Here is a 16,816-nt window from a genome sequence, read left to right on the forward strand (position 1 = left end):
TTAAATAGACTAGATTTAGAAAGATTAGGTTATTCAATCAAAAAAGGTAAAATCATAAAATGTTTCATTTAAAGTAAGAGAAAGTTGAAGAGAACTTTCTCTAACTTTAAATAAACTTTTGGAGGCTCTGTATATTATTTGCCTCCCTTGTTTAGTCAAGGAATAATATAATTAAATCAAAGGAAAATATGTTCATACCAGGTTGATCACATTTAAAATAAGGTTTTATTCTTAAGAGGACATCCAGTCTGATTAATTACTATTGTTATTGATCAGATGTTAGGTAGTCAGTGATACAACAGAAGTTAATTTCTAATCAAGTTAAAAATGTATTTATTTTTAATCACATTTAAACATTCATATTACCTTTGTAATCCAGTTGTTTGGCATTTCAGTCAGAGATCATACAAATAACAATTGCTGAATTGTTGTCAGTGATTCGTTTAGGCAACATAGTTATGAATAAAATAATAATTATAAACTAACCATAATTAATTAAAAATAAATTAATTGAACCCAACCTCACATAAAAAAAGCAAACACACAGTTATAGGACTTTCCCGTCACATGGCTGAAGCCGTATTCTGGGAAAGTACTACAACAACTGTGGATTGTTTCTGATGCGTGGCTTACACACACACAACTTAATTTAAAATATTTATCATTTTATTTAAATATAATATTTTTTTCATTTATTTAATTAAATGGTTCTCACTAAAGTGTGCGTGCGCATATCATATTTAATTTGCCCGGGTGTGGCCGTGCTAACGGCAACGGTCAGCACTAACTAAACTTACATAATTTCGCAACTTACATAGAACAAATTTTGCTTGTACAGTCGCCAGACTGGTGTTTTATGCACTAGGTACCAAGTCAACTGGGCGACTAAGTTTGAGACTCAGCCAGACAAAGTTACTTTTTTATACTTTAAATATTATTCATTTATTTAATTCTACCATTAACTTGTGATGTCACAATGTAGCAGTAGTTTAGAGCATTTTTTTGGGGTGCGGGTGTGATTTTGCAAAATGTATTATTTTTTAATTGTTAACAAATGTGCCTAACAAAAATATGACCTTAATTAGGCCATATTTTTAATTAGGTCACTATTTAAAAAGTAAAGGAATTAAACGTTTATACATATGAAAAATTAAGAATTAGTAATACCAATTGCAGAACAGTACACTGTTTGTTAACCATATTAAATGCTCTTTTGTGCTCGTGGATTAAGGTAGATCATTTTCATAAGTGCTCTGTAATTTGAACCAAGTCTGGTGAGTGTTACAAATAGTATTTTCTATGGCGTAGAAGACAAATTAGTATGCAGTTATTAAATGCATTGTATTCAATTAGTCTACAATGTGCTGCTAAATATTAATCATTATTGTGACATTCTACCTCCGAGATGGTGTAAACAGTGCGATCGTGTTTGATTCATAAGAGACAGTGGTGCAGAAGCCCTAGAACAGATCAGATTCCCTCCTTTACAATGTTTGATCAAAGTCTTATTTTAACTTGATGTTTTAGGCTTTTTTGTGTGTTTGCAACACAGTTATTGCCAGATGCATTTTCTTTTATTAAGCTGCAATAAAGTTCCTTATTTCATGCAAAATGACACTTATACAAAGTTTCATAAAATGGTCCATTTTAAAATGTTGACTGCTATTACTTTTCCTAAGCAGAGAGGTGCAGTGGAAGAATGGTTTTATTCCTGGGCCACCCCCTTCACTCTTGGTTATCTTCCCTTCACTCTTCACCTTCTGTACTGCTGACATCACCCCTCTTTAAATCTAATGTTTTTTTTCTGGGACTGTTCTCCTACTATCTATAATTTTAAGTCTTTTTCAGTGCACTATTATATATTTAGCTTTCGTTTGTTTTCAGTAAACATTTTTTTGCCAAGATTTTGAAAAATATGAAAAAGATATATTTTTTAATATAGGAAGGTAAAAAATACCTCTGCAACAGTCATCTGTAACATCTGGTATTCCTGAAAATCGTGCTTACAATATTGCTGAAGAAAACCATTTTTGATACTGGCCAAACATTCATGATCAAATTTGCTAATTTTGCTAATTATTATTTAATTTTCATTTTATTAATTCACTTTTTATTGTAGAGTCCAATTTTTTAAATTTAGTGGAAAATGAGCGAGATTATTATTTACAGAACTATTAGTACAGTGCTTAGAGTCACAAAAATGTTATGGATTTATTAAATGCAGGGTTCTTATGAAAATAATTCTCCACGAGGTTTCACCACCTAGAAAGCACATTTTAGTAATTTACGTGCTTGCATACGTGGCATAAATCTAAATTATAAAAAACAACCAATGTATACACATTGTGTTAGTTATTTTTTATTTCTATAAATATTTTGCAGGCGTGAACACATTTTTAAAACATTAATATCTTTTAGCAAGTACACCTTTATCAACTATTAAAATCAGTTGATTTTGACAGTATAAGTTGAGTAAAAAAGAAAAATAATAGTACTGAATTTTAAGTAGGACAATCTTTTCTTTTTAAAATTCTAGTAATCTGGTAATTTTTGTAGTCATTTTTATTTTACTGATGAAATTTTTGTAACTGCATTGGTCTCTGAAATTAATGTATACTAAATAATCCTCTATCTAAGTCTTAACTTTTTTTATGAATGTTAATAATAATAATAACTGTTAAAACAAACATTTAATTTACTTATATATATAGCTTGTCCAAGCCAAATTGGCCCATATCTGATGAACAGGATAGCTGTATATCTTGCCTTGCTACCTATCAAGCACGGGTTTATAATGCTATTCGATTAAAGACAGTATGTATGTGGTACGACTATTGTTTATTCCAATCAATAAACAAATTCACATCTTATATGTATTAGTTACTTATTTAATCCTGACTATATTATATTATTCAATGAAATATTATGCAGACTAATTGGCTGTTACTGATTAGTGTTTAGGTCAAAGTAAATTTATTTATAGTTTTATAACTGTGCATAATATCCAAGCCAAACAAGCCCAAGATTGATCTCAACTGTTTATGCTATGCTCTTCGTCTTTTGTTCTGGGAGCAGCGAACAACCATATGCTAGCCTAGGCAGTGGATCATACACAAGAACAATTTCTTTATTTAGGTTTGTGTAAATAATAACCAAACGATGTGTCATTATAAACATTCAGATGAAACATTAATTCTCTTATTTATACAGATCATTCCTAATTCATTAAGAGACTAACTTGTTTTTGTAAATGATTCTGTTCTAATTTAACTGTATTTGCAGTTGAATATGATATATATATATATATAATATTATAAATTAAATTATTATAAACAATAACATGAATCATATAATTTTTGGCAGGAAGTTTGTTAAGGCTCAGGTTTTTCTTTAAAATTTAAATCTCTAAATAAATTCTCACCTTTCTTGTTACTCTTATTTATTTAATGATTTTTCTAATGTGGTTGGTCAGTCTAGTATCAGCCATCAACATGTATTAAAACTTGTTCAGTTAATTGTGTGTGTCTGAAGAGTAAGTTATTGTCCGATTATAGCATTCTTTGAGTTTCAGTTCTTGAAACTAGTTGAAGTCTTAAGTGAAATTTTAAAAGTAATTTATTCATTTAAATTAGTAAATTTTTGTTGGCTCTATTCTTATGGTAGTGAATTGATTTTATGATATTGCATATTATGTCTAATTTACATGGAAGAGACATTCACCACCAAGAGAAAGAAAGTATACACAACGTTTTTAATTACATGACAGTAGAAGCTGCAGTTGGAGTGTTTGTTAGTGACCCCAAAAAGTTGTAGAACATGTTACATGTGCCACAGGAGTCTCTAAAAGAACAGTTTGTTGAATTACTGGTGAAATAGCTTCGGAAAAAATTCAGTTCTCGCAAAGTTATAAAATACAAAAAGGAAGAGACAAACCCAGACAGTTTAGATCGGAATGCAATACAATGTAAAGTGTTAGAATTTTACTTAACTGAGGGCTGCTTGCCTTCTCTAAGGAAACTTACCGCAGAACTAAAAAGTGATGGGGTATTTAATGAGCAAAGGAGTAGCTTATAGACACTTTTGTTATGCATGGATGTCAAATGGAAGAGAATCAGAAATAACAGGGCAATTCTTATTGAAAAACATGATATTCAGTACAAATAGTTTGTGTATTTGAATAAAGTTGAAGGAAGACCTCATCTACATCAATGAGATTTATATTTTAAGTTCTCATCGCCAACAGAAATGTTGGTAACCTTCAAATGCGTCTGAGTGTTTTGCTGTGCCGATTTCAAAAGGAGGAAGGATAATAATTATCCACACCGATGGTGAAATGGGATTCGTTCCAGATGCTTGACAGTATGGAAAGCCAAATCTTCCTCAGGTGAGAAATCATTCTCAGATGAACTGCAACATGTTTTTAAAGTTGATAAAGAGAAAAATTAATGCCTAACTTGCCAGTATATAGTGTTGTTGTTTTAGATGTTTCTTATTACAATGCTGCAGAAAGCTGAGCACTGAATTCAGCATCAACAAAAAATCAATGATTGACTGGCTTCAGACTAACAGTTTAGCATTCCATGAAAATTCGACGAAAGTTCAGTTGTATAAGACAATTAAAAAAATAATGGTCATCTGAAATCATATAAGATAGATAAGATATTGGAGGAAGGTGGGTTCCCTGTTTTACACCTACCTCCACATCATCCCAATCTGAATCCCATCGAGATGATATGAGAATGGGTGAAGAAATGGATCGCAGCTGAAAATGTACAATTTATGACAGTTGCAACAATGGAAATTTGTCATAAAAAGTTTGCAGAACTCTCAGTCAAGGAACTGGATAAAATGTTGTGAACATATTAAAAAAAACAAAGATGAGTATCGCAAGCTGCAAGGATCTCTAGAACAACAAACTGAAGTGTTATCAATTTGGGAAACGATAGTTCATCAGAAGAAAACGAAAACATGCAGTAGGGAGTGAAGTGCTATATGTTAGGCAACTTAGTAATTTTTTTTTTTATTTATTTATATTATTAGTGCTATTTACAAAATTCATAATAAAATGCATTATAACATAAAGTGTAAAAGTTCTACTGAAAAAAGAATTGTCGAGTTAGTAAAAACAATTATAAAAATAAGAAATACCTACATTTCAAGGTTTTTACTTTAGTATTTAAAAATAAGTTAACTAAAATATTTATGTATTGTTTTATTCAGTTATGAATTTATTTAACTTTTTATATAAATATAAGAAAAAGTTTTTTTAAATTTATGATGTGAGTTTGTTTATTAATTGGATAAACATTAGTATAAAAAATACTACAAAAAAAAATTATACCGTAAATTAGTATAAAAAAATTAGTTAAGTTAAAAAATAAAAACAAATTATACTGTATATATACAGTATAATTGAAATGGAAGACTGATCTGATTGCCGAGATCAGCTTGGACTGATCGGCTTGGACAAGCTATACCAGTATTTTATTATATAATTTAATTAAAACCATATTATTTTTCTACAACCAAATGATGTAACTGTTGTTATATAATAATTCATATCTTTTTCATTGCACGAAAGAAATGTTTATTATGCATGTAATTTTAATGAACAAAATAAATTATATTAAATAATTTCAATAAAAGTGATTTTTATAGGAAAAATCCTAAATTTAATTGTATTTTGTTAAATTAAAAAACTAATATGGCTCATTAAATATGTTAATGAATTATAAAAAAAGTTGTTACACTCAGTAACGTTTGTTTTTTATCATGCTGACCTGTATGATGGAGTGCTAGGTTTTTATCATTTGTTAGAAAGGTTCTAGGTTAAAATCCCAGTCAGGCTAGATATTTTTTTATGTTACAAAATACATCTATAATAAAGGGTCTGTAATTGAATGTAAGCCTGTTATTGCTAGAGAATGGATGAGAGAATGAACAGTAACAAAGTTACTTATGTCAGTCTTTTTCCTATTAACTGGCTGCCACTTAATCTGTTGGCACATTTTTATAATTTCATTATTTTTATAACTAACTTGATCATAATTTTCACTTATTTTTAATTAATCTAAAGCCCTAAACAAAAATAACTCACACTATTTAACTGAATTTGGTATTCTTTGTATACCACTAGTGGAATATAAACTTGGTTTTATATGGACTATAAACTTGGTTTTAGTGTTAAACTTGAATTTAGTGTTACACATCACTGGAATTTCTATCCTCTCCTCACTTTATATTCTTCAACTAATAGAATCTCACATTCTTTAGTGTGCTAGATTTGAGTTCTCATCAATAGATAAATAAAATTATATGATGGTTGATTTGTAGATAGATATAACTTTCAATTTTTGCATACAGTATATTCATCCATCAGAAGTTGTAATAAAATATGGTATTATGCTGAAATTTCCTTTTTTTATTTCTGTCATTATTATAGTGATGTCTGCAAATTCAGCCGCAGACATTTGATTAAATTCCTCTCATTGTCTACTGAAATTCACTGCTGTGGAAAAATTTTCTATGTTGTGATAGTTTCTCATCCACCTATAATCATCCCATTGTCTTAATCACAATACGATATTTCACTTGGCCATAGTATTCTTAATATTACTTAGTTGATATTGCAGAATTTAACATAAACTTTCCACATCAGAAATAAATAGATTGAAGTGACAACTGGAAGTCTGCTTTCCAGTCTGCCGCTGACTGGAAAGCAGAGGTTGCATTGCTGCTTTTATTCCATTCCAGAAGTACAGTTTTATCTTATGGTTATAGTAAAGTCAAAAATAATGCCTTGTTCCTAAAAAAATACTACAGCACTTCTGAATTTAGCAGCTCCCACAAATTCAAGTCAAACAAGCAACAAACTAGAATTAGAACTAAATGAATAAGCAAACCAACCAATGAAAGAAAAACAGGAAAAGCTGACAACAGAGTTGTAGGACTTCCCATCACATGGCTAAAGCCGCGTTCCAAGAAACCCCCTACAACTGTGGGTTTTTCTGATGCACAACTTACACATACAATTTAAAATATTTATCATTTTATTTAAGTATAGTATTTTTTTGTTTATATCACTCAATGAATCTAACTAAAGCACATATACATACCGTATTTAATTTATACGGGTGTGGTGGTACTAGCGGCTGCAGTCGGCACTAACTAAACTAATTTCACAACTTACATAGAACAAATTTCACTTGTACGGTTGGTAGACTGGTGTAGCTGTGAGGATTAACTCACCAGGTACTGAGACAACTGGACGATTGAGTTTGAGACCCAGCCAGACCAAGTTCCTTTTTTACATTTTAAATATTATTCATTTATTTAATTCTACTGCTCGCCTGTGATGTCACAACATAACAGATTATTACAGCAGCATTTTTGGGGTAGGATGCAATTTCGCAAAAAACATTTTTTACAGATATTATTTTTTAATTGTTAACAAATGTGCCTAAGAAAAATATGACCTTAATTAGGTGAAATCTTGAGATACTGAGGGTGTCCTTGCTCTACAGTTCACACTCCCTTGATCTTGAGGAATCTAAGTTGAAAATTTAATGGCACCCCATATATAGAAGTAGTCTGACCAAGTTTGGTCAAAATCGGTCCTAGTAGTTCTGAAGATGTAAGGTGATTTATAGGCCAACATCGAACACACACATATATACATTTGAACATTAACAATTGAAAATTTCCAAAGGTGTCAAAATGTCAAGATTCTGTGAAAACCGCATATCCCCAAATTGGACTGATTACAATACTTTTCCTTCTAGACCAATAGAACTATCTAGATGGAAAAGTAAAATGAGGCATCTTAAAGAAGAAAAATACATTTTAATAAAACTAATTTAAATAACTGCCAGTTATTGAGAAGTACCTGAAAATTTCTGTGTAAAGTAAAAAAAAAACTCATCCTTTTATAATTGATTTAGATTATTTACAGACAATTTAATATTTAATCAAACAGCTAAACTCTTTATACTATCTCTGAAATTGTATTACTGTAAAAATGAAAGTTTTTAATTGTTTGTTTTGTTTGTTTTTTAGTATTAATGTTGATAGATTAATGGATTCCATTTCTAATTCAAAAATACTGATGTGCGCTTAAAATATTAAATTAAATATTAAGAAAAGATATAAGACATGATTAAAAAACAATTTAACAAATTTTGTCAGCAAAACATTTGAAATGTTATTGTTTCATTCTGAAACTGAATATGAGCCCATTTGTCAAAAAACAGTAACCCACCAAGGATATCAATAGCCTTTAATGTTAAGTGTCCTTATAATTCTATAAACATTTTAACTGAAACAAAGTAAATATCTACTACACTTGAAATACACACTTGAAATTAAATACTTATTGAAATTTAATACTACACTTGAAATTTAATACTTATTGTATTAAATTTTTTATTTTTTCATGGGATTTTGGCCCATAATAAATTCTAGTGGGTTATTTCAGTGTTATTTTTGCTTTGAATTTCTCCATTTCTTTGGTATTTTGTATGAAAAAAGTATGCTTATAATAATATAATTTTAATACATATTTTTTAACTGTAATAATCATTGCTTGTTTATTAATTTTTTTCATTTTTTAGATGATTTGTCACATACATGGTACAAGAAAATCTATTCTTTCTCAAAAGTAACTGAAACATTATTATTAGGTTGGGTTTCTGGTAGAGAGGCAGATTACATGGAAAGTTTACCTCAGCAACAAGTTGCTGAAACTTGCACACAAATATTAAGGAAGTTTTTAAATGATCCTTTTGTACCAAAACCTAAACTTTGTGTTCGGTATGTTATTCTATTTGTATTATTCAAATATTGTATTTTTATTTTGTTTATTTTTTAATTTAGAATTTTATTCTTTTCAGATATTTTGCAAGGGCTATTCAGAAAGTTCTTGGCCTGACAAAAAAAAAAACCAAAAGATTTTTCACAATTTTTTTTAATTTTACAATACAGCCACCGTGCAAGTCAATGCATTTAGACCAATGACTTTCCAACTTTTTAATACCCTCAGTGTAATGCGATTTTCCCAGCTCTAAAAAATAAGTGGTTGTCTTAGCTTTGACATTATTGTTTGAAATGAATTTTCATCCAGCCAGTCAATTCTTTAAGAGGAAGAAATTTCTGGGAGAAAAAGCTGCCAAATACAGTACATGTGAAGTACTTCACATGAAGTACTTTGAAGTACTTCAAAGCATATATCATGGGGGTTTTTCAACAACAACCCAAGACATGTTGCTGGTGGATTATAATGGTGACAAGCACTTTCTTTTTGTCCAGGTGTGGGTGTTTAATCTGAAAAACACCATTCAGTCAGTCTAGTAGTGAAGCCCAAGTGATGGTCTCCAGTGATGGTCTTGCCTTTTATACCAGCTCCACACTACAAGAATCCCAAAAACCGTAGACACAGATGGAACCATTTTTGTTTACTTTGATGCATTTTCTCCTTTTCTACCCGCTATTTGATCTGGTATCTTGTCTGATAATGGTGAATCTATGTTCCATCTACTCTTATAAAACATCAAAGAAACTCAGTGGAACCACATTTAAATAAGTCTAAACACCTTTGAGAAGTGTTCAGTCAAATAAATGTGTTTTTGTTCGATTGTTATAGCACCTATCAAGCTGAAATCTTTTTCATACCCAAAAAATTGTGTAAAATCAAGTGGACATGATCCATAGAGATGTTATCGGTAAGCTTGCATATCTTCAGTCGGCAATCATTTTTAATGTGATATGTAATTTTATGATGATTTTGTGGTCTAATGGTTTTTTAGCATCTTGAGCATTTATGATTTTGAATGAATAAACAACCATATTTAAATTCAGCACTCTACTTTTTACCGTCCAAAATGAAGAAAAAGAATCATTTAAATTGGAATCGTAACTTTTTTGCATGCTCATCAAGGTTAAACCTTTTAAAACAGTACTTTATAACAACAGCTCGAACTTCAGTTTTATTCATTTTTCAGAAGATGCCAAAACTTGTTTGCTTACTCTACAAACAAGCAACTAAATACGCGCATCTGCAACTTTGCAGCAACCATCTAAAAGATCATACTTGATAAATATCATAGTCATTTGGTCATACTTGCGCCATCTCTGTGTCAGGCCAAGAACTTTCCAAATGACCCATGTATATATAGATTTTTTGTTAGCACTTTTAAGTACTTTCTTACAAGAGGAAGTAAAGATGTTTTTTTTTTAAATTATTGATTGAGTTGTAGTAGATTGTATCTATTCAACCAATTTACCATTTAAGAAACTTAAAACTGTTAACACTATGCCAGCCTAAAGTTGGAAAAATGTTACATTTTTAATTTATTTTTTGTGATATTCCTAACCTACTAACTGTACAGAATAACTGTAATGTTGTTTTTAAAGATAATCATCAGTTTCTGTAACTATTTCTCAATAAAGGTGTTATTAGAAAATAATTTAAAAGTATCTGTAGGTCAGAAATTTTTTTAATAAGAACTTATGAATTTTTTAATTAATCGTTGATCAGATATATTTCTGGAATAACTCCATTTTTTATTCTCCACTTATATGTTTTTATTTAATGTTTGAATTCTTTATGTTTTTTTTTTTTTGTGGCAGGAAGGAAAAAATATGATGTAGTCTTGAGTACACCATTTTAATAGCAAAACATATCCAGTTCGTCATTCACTTTGTTTATTGTTTGTAGAATGAAATAGAATTGTTAGTGTTTGTATTTTGTGTTTGAAATTTGAAAAAATTTGCTTTTTGTATTATTAATATTTTGGCGTTATATGAAAGGGATATATATAGCTACAGCATTCTTGGTGCTAAAGTTTGAATGGTCATCTGGTTTGAATCAGCCATGGTCTATATGACCGTGGCTGATAGAATTTTTCAATGGGCAACATGACATCAATGGTGGTAATTGAAGTAAATTCAGCAGGGTGATAGAAATGAAGACCTAGGATATCAAAAATGTATTATGTTATTTTATTAAATGTAAAGATAAAAATAGTGCCATTATTCAACCCTTTGATCAGCATTACTGTATCCAAGATATAGTAATTCACTCATAGCTTAGGACAATGAAATGTTGATAGTTTAGCAGAAATCAATCATAGTTGTAACTTAATGGTTTTCTAACTGTATAAAAGAAAAGAATGTAGATTATATATTCTTCCTTCTAGAATATATGAATTATGGCTGCTGCAGTATATCTCTAGGTATATCCCTTAGTATATACTCCTAGGTATATTTACCTTATACACATTGAAGTTGTTTTACATAATACTACTTTTCAAAAGTGTGGTTTATAATTTTAATGTAAGATATTTCAAATTTCTTAGTTCGTTATTATGGTATTATAATAATTATTTATACTTAATTTTCATTATTACAGATCGTGTACAATAATTCCTTCATTTATACAAAGGTTATGTAACAGTAAAACTCTACTTGAATTTTGAAATTTGGGTTTAGGTTCTAGTCTAAATTTTTTTCAAAAATGTACTTTTATTATTCGTCTTGTAATTCAAAATAAATTTTAATTGAAATAATACCGTATTCAAAGAAAAAAATTTCATTAGGTTATTGTTTGACAAAAATAACTGGTTATTGTTATGTGTTTTTCCTTGTTTTATAAAAAACATTTTATGGCAACAAAATCTCCATTTCTTTTCTAAATTTTTTACTGTGGTAATTTTTGATCACATTCAAAATAAATTCATCACAATTTTTAAAATTTTACCTAATAATTTTAAATGCAGATAATTAAAATAGTATTTACTTTCTTCAATTGTTGTGTTATTTTCATCTTACATGATCCTTTTGACAAATCTAAAACTTTCTCATCATTAAGTTCAATGTCTTCCAATGGTTCATCTCTTTTGCATGTAAGTTACAAAAACGTTTTCTTGTTTCAATGTAAACAAAGTTACTTATTTTTTAGCCATAACTTTTTTCAACAGGAATTCAGTATTATGGACTGCAAGTTGTCTGTGATTGTCATTTTTTATGAGATTTTGACAATATTTAAGTACAAGTGAAAAATTTATCTACCTCTTAATCTTTTAATATTTCTCTTATAATTAAACAATCTACTTAAATAGAAAAATTAATACATTGTACAGAACATAAAAGAATACAGATAAACATTCTTAATGAAAAACATTTACAATATATATATATACACATATTGAATACAATTACCTGATTACATAAAATCAAAACAGCAGAGATTAAAGGACTACTAGAGCTTTTTTTACATTTTCTTATTTAAAAATTTTTTGTCAAAACAAACAGAACCACAAAAAAAATATTTACTACTATATTCTTTTATGTTGGGTTGTTCCATGTGATAATAAGTAAATTGATTTATTATTTAAAAAATTCATTAAAAATCGACTAATCATTTATAAGCTATGGGATTCTCTGTAAATAATTTTGTCAGTTTCATGAAATACAAGTTGTAATGATTGGTATCAGAACATGCATCATTAATTCTGAAAACGCAATCTCTTTTCCCTCAGAATTAATATCAATATCCACTTTAATTTATTAATAGTTTTATTTTGCTCTAATGTTTTACTTTAAATTCACAATATATGTTTTAATAAAAGATAGTAATGAAGAAACTTCCAAAAATCATTATTTAATGAAAAACCTAACTGCATTAAATATTGAAGATGTATTTTTTTTAAGAAGAAGGAATAATCTAGAAAGAAAAACTACTGTTCAGTAAATCTATGTGTTAAGTGTTATAAAAAAAATTCACTAAGTAGATGGACTGTGGGAATGCAGTTCTTTTCTGAGGAACTGAAAGTTTAATAATGTAATTAACTAGTTTGATGAAATAAATTTGTGTGTGCCTTTTTTTCTATTTTATTATATGTACACAGTGATTCTGGAGGAAAGGGAACTAATTTGGGAACTGACTCTAGACTTTAAAATAAGGAAAAATGTTCACACAAACATATGTCCAAAAATGGTTTCTTATCAAGTAATGGCTAGTGAAAAATTTCACCCAGATTTCAGTTCCTCTGGAGAAATGAGGTCACACTGAAATTTTTTAAGGCGTTATGTAAGAGGTAAACTTGATGGTTTTGTGGATTTTGACCTGAAAAATGAAATAAAATAGGTCCCAGAATTGTATCTTCTGTAGTTTGCATATATCAAACAGAAAACGAAACGTTTTGAAAAACAAAAAATTTGGTGACAAAAAACCTTTTTTTTTATGCTTGAAATATGTAACTTTGTTGAATGACTAATAAGTTTATAAGATTTTATTATCAAAACTTGTAGAAAGTTTAATTTTGAAAAAAATAATGTAATAAAACATTTGAAAACAAAAAAATTAATTTTTATTACTAAAATCAAAACACAACAAAACTTAACAGAATAATGTTATGAATTTAAAAAAATTAAAAGTAGCTGTTTTTAGTATAAGTTTAGACTTTTGAAATATTAAAGAATGATCACACTTCCCAGCATTCATGTTTCATTTGAACGTCAACTGGTGTATGGTGATGAAAAGATTCTTCAGGTAGTACAGCTTAACCCACCGGGTTGGTCTAGTGGTTAACGCGTCTTCCCAAATCAGCTGATTTGGAAGTCGAGAGTTCCAGCATTCAAGTCCTAGTAAAGCCAATTATTTTTACACAGATTTGAATACTAGATCGTGGATACCGGTGTTCTTTGGTGGTTGGGTTTCAATTAACCACACATATCAGGAATGGTCGAACTGAGAATGTACAAGACTACACTTCATTTACACTCATACATATCATCCTCTGAAGAATTATCTAAACGGTAGTTACCAGAGGCTAAACAGGAAAAAGAAACGGTAGTACAGCTTAATCCTACAACGTGCATGCAAAGTATTCTGACATGACTCAACATTCCACAAAGTTCAGTATAAGGTGGACATTATATGCTCATGGATTGTGTCCGTATCATGTTCAAAAGATTCAGCATTTCCAGTGTGGTGACCATGCCAGATGACTGCAGATTTATCAGTGAGTTAACAGCAATTAACACTGTTAAGACTCAGGATTATTTAAAGGACTTATTTAATTTTTAAATACTCTTATAAATGTTCACTTTTTTGGCTTCAGTTTAAATGTTGGAACTTTAATTTTCATTTAATATAGGACTTTTAAATTTAAAAATTTTCGGATTTGGTCTGATTCATTCAGCCCTTTACACTTCACTTGGCTCCTTTCAGATGCACTCAGCTCCTGATGACGATTCAGTGGCTCCTTATACAGTATATAAGCAAGCTCATCACTTCATTGGGAGACTCCTGTTCCAGTCTCTGACTACCCTACAATCTTTAATTATTTCAATCATTAATACAGTAATTTATCATTCATTACATTTATGGATACAATAACTTATACAAAGATTCACGTGTATATGAATAATATTTACAATTTACAATAAAAATAATTATAATCACAACTACATAAGACTTAATTTCATTAAATGAACCAGCACCAATTATTTTACATAGACAAATTCTGTTCATATTATTTTAGATAAAGCTATTTTAACCTGTAATGACATAAACAACACACAAAATTCATATTGGTAGCCTGAAGAAAACCCACGTGCTGTAGTTGAATAAAATTTCCAGCGATGATTTTCAGTGAACGTTTGTTGTAGTATGATTGCCAACCAATTAATAGACCCTTTTATTCTAGAAAAAATGTGGAAAAATTATCTGGAATTTTTAAACAAGAAATTTTTTACAGTGCTTGAAAATTTCTCAATATGAAACAAATAGAAATCTAAACTTGAATGAAGTAAGATGATTCTTAGATGAAAGATTTACTGGTAAAAAGATTGGATGTAGAGAGCCAGTAAATTGGCTACCTAGATTCACCATACTTCCTTAGATTACTGTTTACAGGGATGGATGAAATGCAAGGTATATAAGCTAAAAATAGTCACACATGATGAACTGATGGTCGTTCTCAATGCTGCCGCTTTTATCGAGGGTTATATCATTAGGTTGGCAGCAGGAAATGTGTTGAAAAATGCATTGATGTCAATGGTAGAATTTTGGATTATGTATTGTAAATTAAGTTAATATAAACCACGGTGAGTATTTTTTTTTTTTAAGTAAATTAAAATTATTTAAATTTTTCAAGCGTCTAAATTGATTGTACTAAAAGAGCTGTTTTTAATTTTTACTAATTCATAACATTTTTTTAGTTTTTTTTCATGTTGTTTGTAATAATAAAAGTTGATCTGTTTTGTTTTTCATAGATTTTATTAATCAATTTTCTCAGAATTAAATTCTCCGCAATTTGATAATAAAGTTTATGCATTTATTAGTTGTTTAACAAATTTATTGTATTTAAACCTAAAAAAAAAATTTTTTCATAACCAAATTATTTTTGTTTTGCATTAGGTAAAAACTACATTTTACACGAAAACTACCAGATAACAGTTCTGGGAACTGTTTTATTTGATTTTTCAGGTTAAAAGAAAAAAGAAACCATCAAGTTTTACTCCATATATAAGGGATTCAAAATTTCAGTATGATCTAATTTCACCTGAGGAACTAAAAAACAAGCAAGATTTTCCACTAACCGTACTCTATAACAAAGCATTTTGGGACATATGTTTGTATAAACGTTTTTCCTTATTTTAAGCTCTAGAATCAGTTCCCAAATTATTCCACTTTCTTCCTTAACTGCCCTAATATAAACTAATGTTTTTTTTGTTTTCAGAACAAAGTGGCGAAGTGAGCCAAACACACGTGGTTCATATACAGCGGTTGCGGTTGGTGCTAGTCAAACAGATATCGAGAACATTGCTAGACCTCTTTATTCATCACCACAACAAACTAAAGTATAGTATAATTTTCTTTAATTATATTTTATTTTTCACTTTTAATTTAATTTTTTACCTTTATATTTTAGTTACTTCATTATTTTGCATTAATCACATAAGAAAGAAATTAGATATAAATGATTCTATAAACATTGAACACATTCACTGTAGTTTTTTGCAGTCATTGTAGTGTGTTGCTACTTATTCTAGATAACTTGTTACTTAAAACTTTACCAGTTACTAAAATACAGAATATATTTGTCACACCAACTTAATCAAGCATAGCTGTACAGTATTGTATGCAGTTACAATTAAGCACATATTACTGAACCATCATATATAGCTTACAGTTAATATAATTTAGAAAAGAAGTTGATTTTTGAAAAGGTAAAGGATGCATATTATGCAAGGAGGAGCAAGTCCATAATTTGACAAGTTTCTTTAATTTTTTTTAACTTTATATGCATTAATTGTTGATTGCTAATAAGATATCAAAAAAGGGAATTCAGTTTATGTTGTTCTAGGACTGTTGGTTGATAAAAGCACCTTTATTGTATCAGATAGTAAAGACTTAATAATCACCAACAGAGAACAGCATCACAAACATCAACTGAATTATCATTTTAGATAAAAATTAAATTAAATTTTCACCATCTTTAATATAAAATCATAGTAAATCACTCCATAGTCAGGGGATGTGAAAGTAGTACTTATACATAAAAAATTATTGAATGAAAGGACTTGTTCAATAAATATATTTTAGTTAGCAGGCAGATGACTGAATCCAAGGTGTTTTTGTTTATTAGACTAAATTTTTTTTTAGTTTTACCATATTAGATTGGTAACTATATAATGTAATTCATGTTAATTTTGAAAAATATTTAATTAATGTAATTCATATTCATTATAAGAAATTAACATTAATAAAATTTTGTTTTAATATCATTAGTTACAGTTTATAAAATAATAAAAA

At 28.9% G+C, this 16,816-nt stretch overlaps 1 protein-coding gene across 2 annotated transcripts in view; it reads left to right on the top strand.

Annotated features, from left to right (window-relative positions):
- LOC142325266 (peroxisomal N(1)-acetyl-spermine/spermidine oxidase) overlaps positions 1 to 16,816 on the top strand; it is a 34,207-nt gene that overhangs the window by 15,994 nt on the left and 1,397 nt on the right. For both annotated transcript variants that reach the window (XM_075366795.1, XM_075366796.1), the window contains exons 5-6: positions 8,610 to 8,808; positions 15,741 to 15,861. In XM_075366795.1, coding sequence (XP_075222910.1) covers positions 8,610 to 8,808; positions 15,741 to 15,861 — 320 coding nt within the window. The remainder of the gene's footprint in view (positions 1 to 8,609; positions 8,809 to 15,740; positions 15,862 to 16,816) is intronic.

This window comes from Lycorma delicatula, chromosome 5, assembly GCF_047948215.1.
Source record: "Lycorma delicatula isolate Av1 chromosome 5, ASM4794821v1, whole genome shotgun sequence".
Taxonomy (NCBI): domain Eukaryota; kingdom Metazoa; phylum Arthropoda; class Insecta; order Hemiptera; family Fulgoridae; genus Lycorma; species Lycorma delicatula.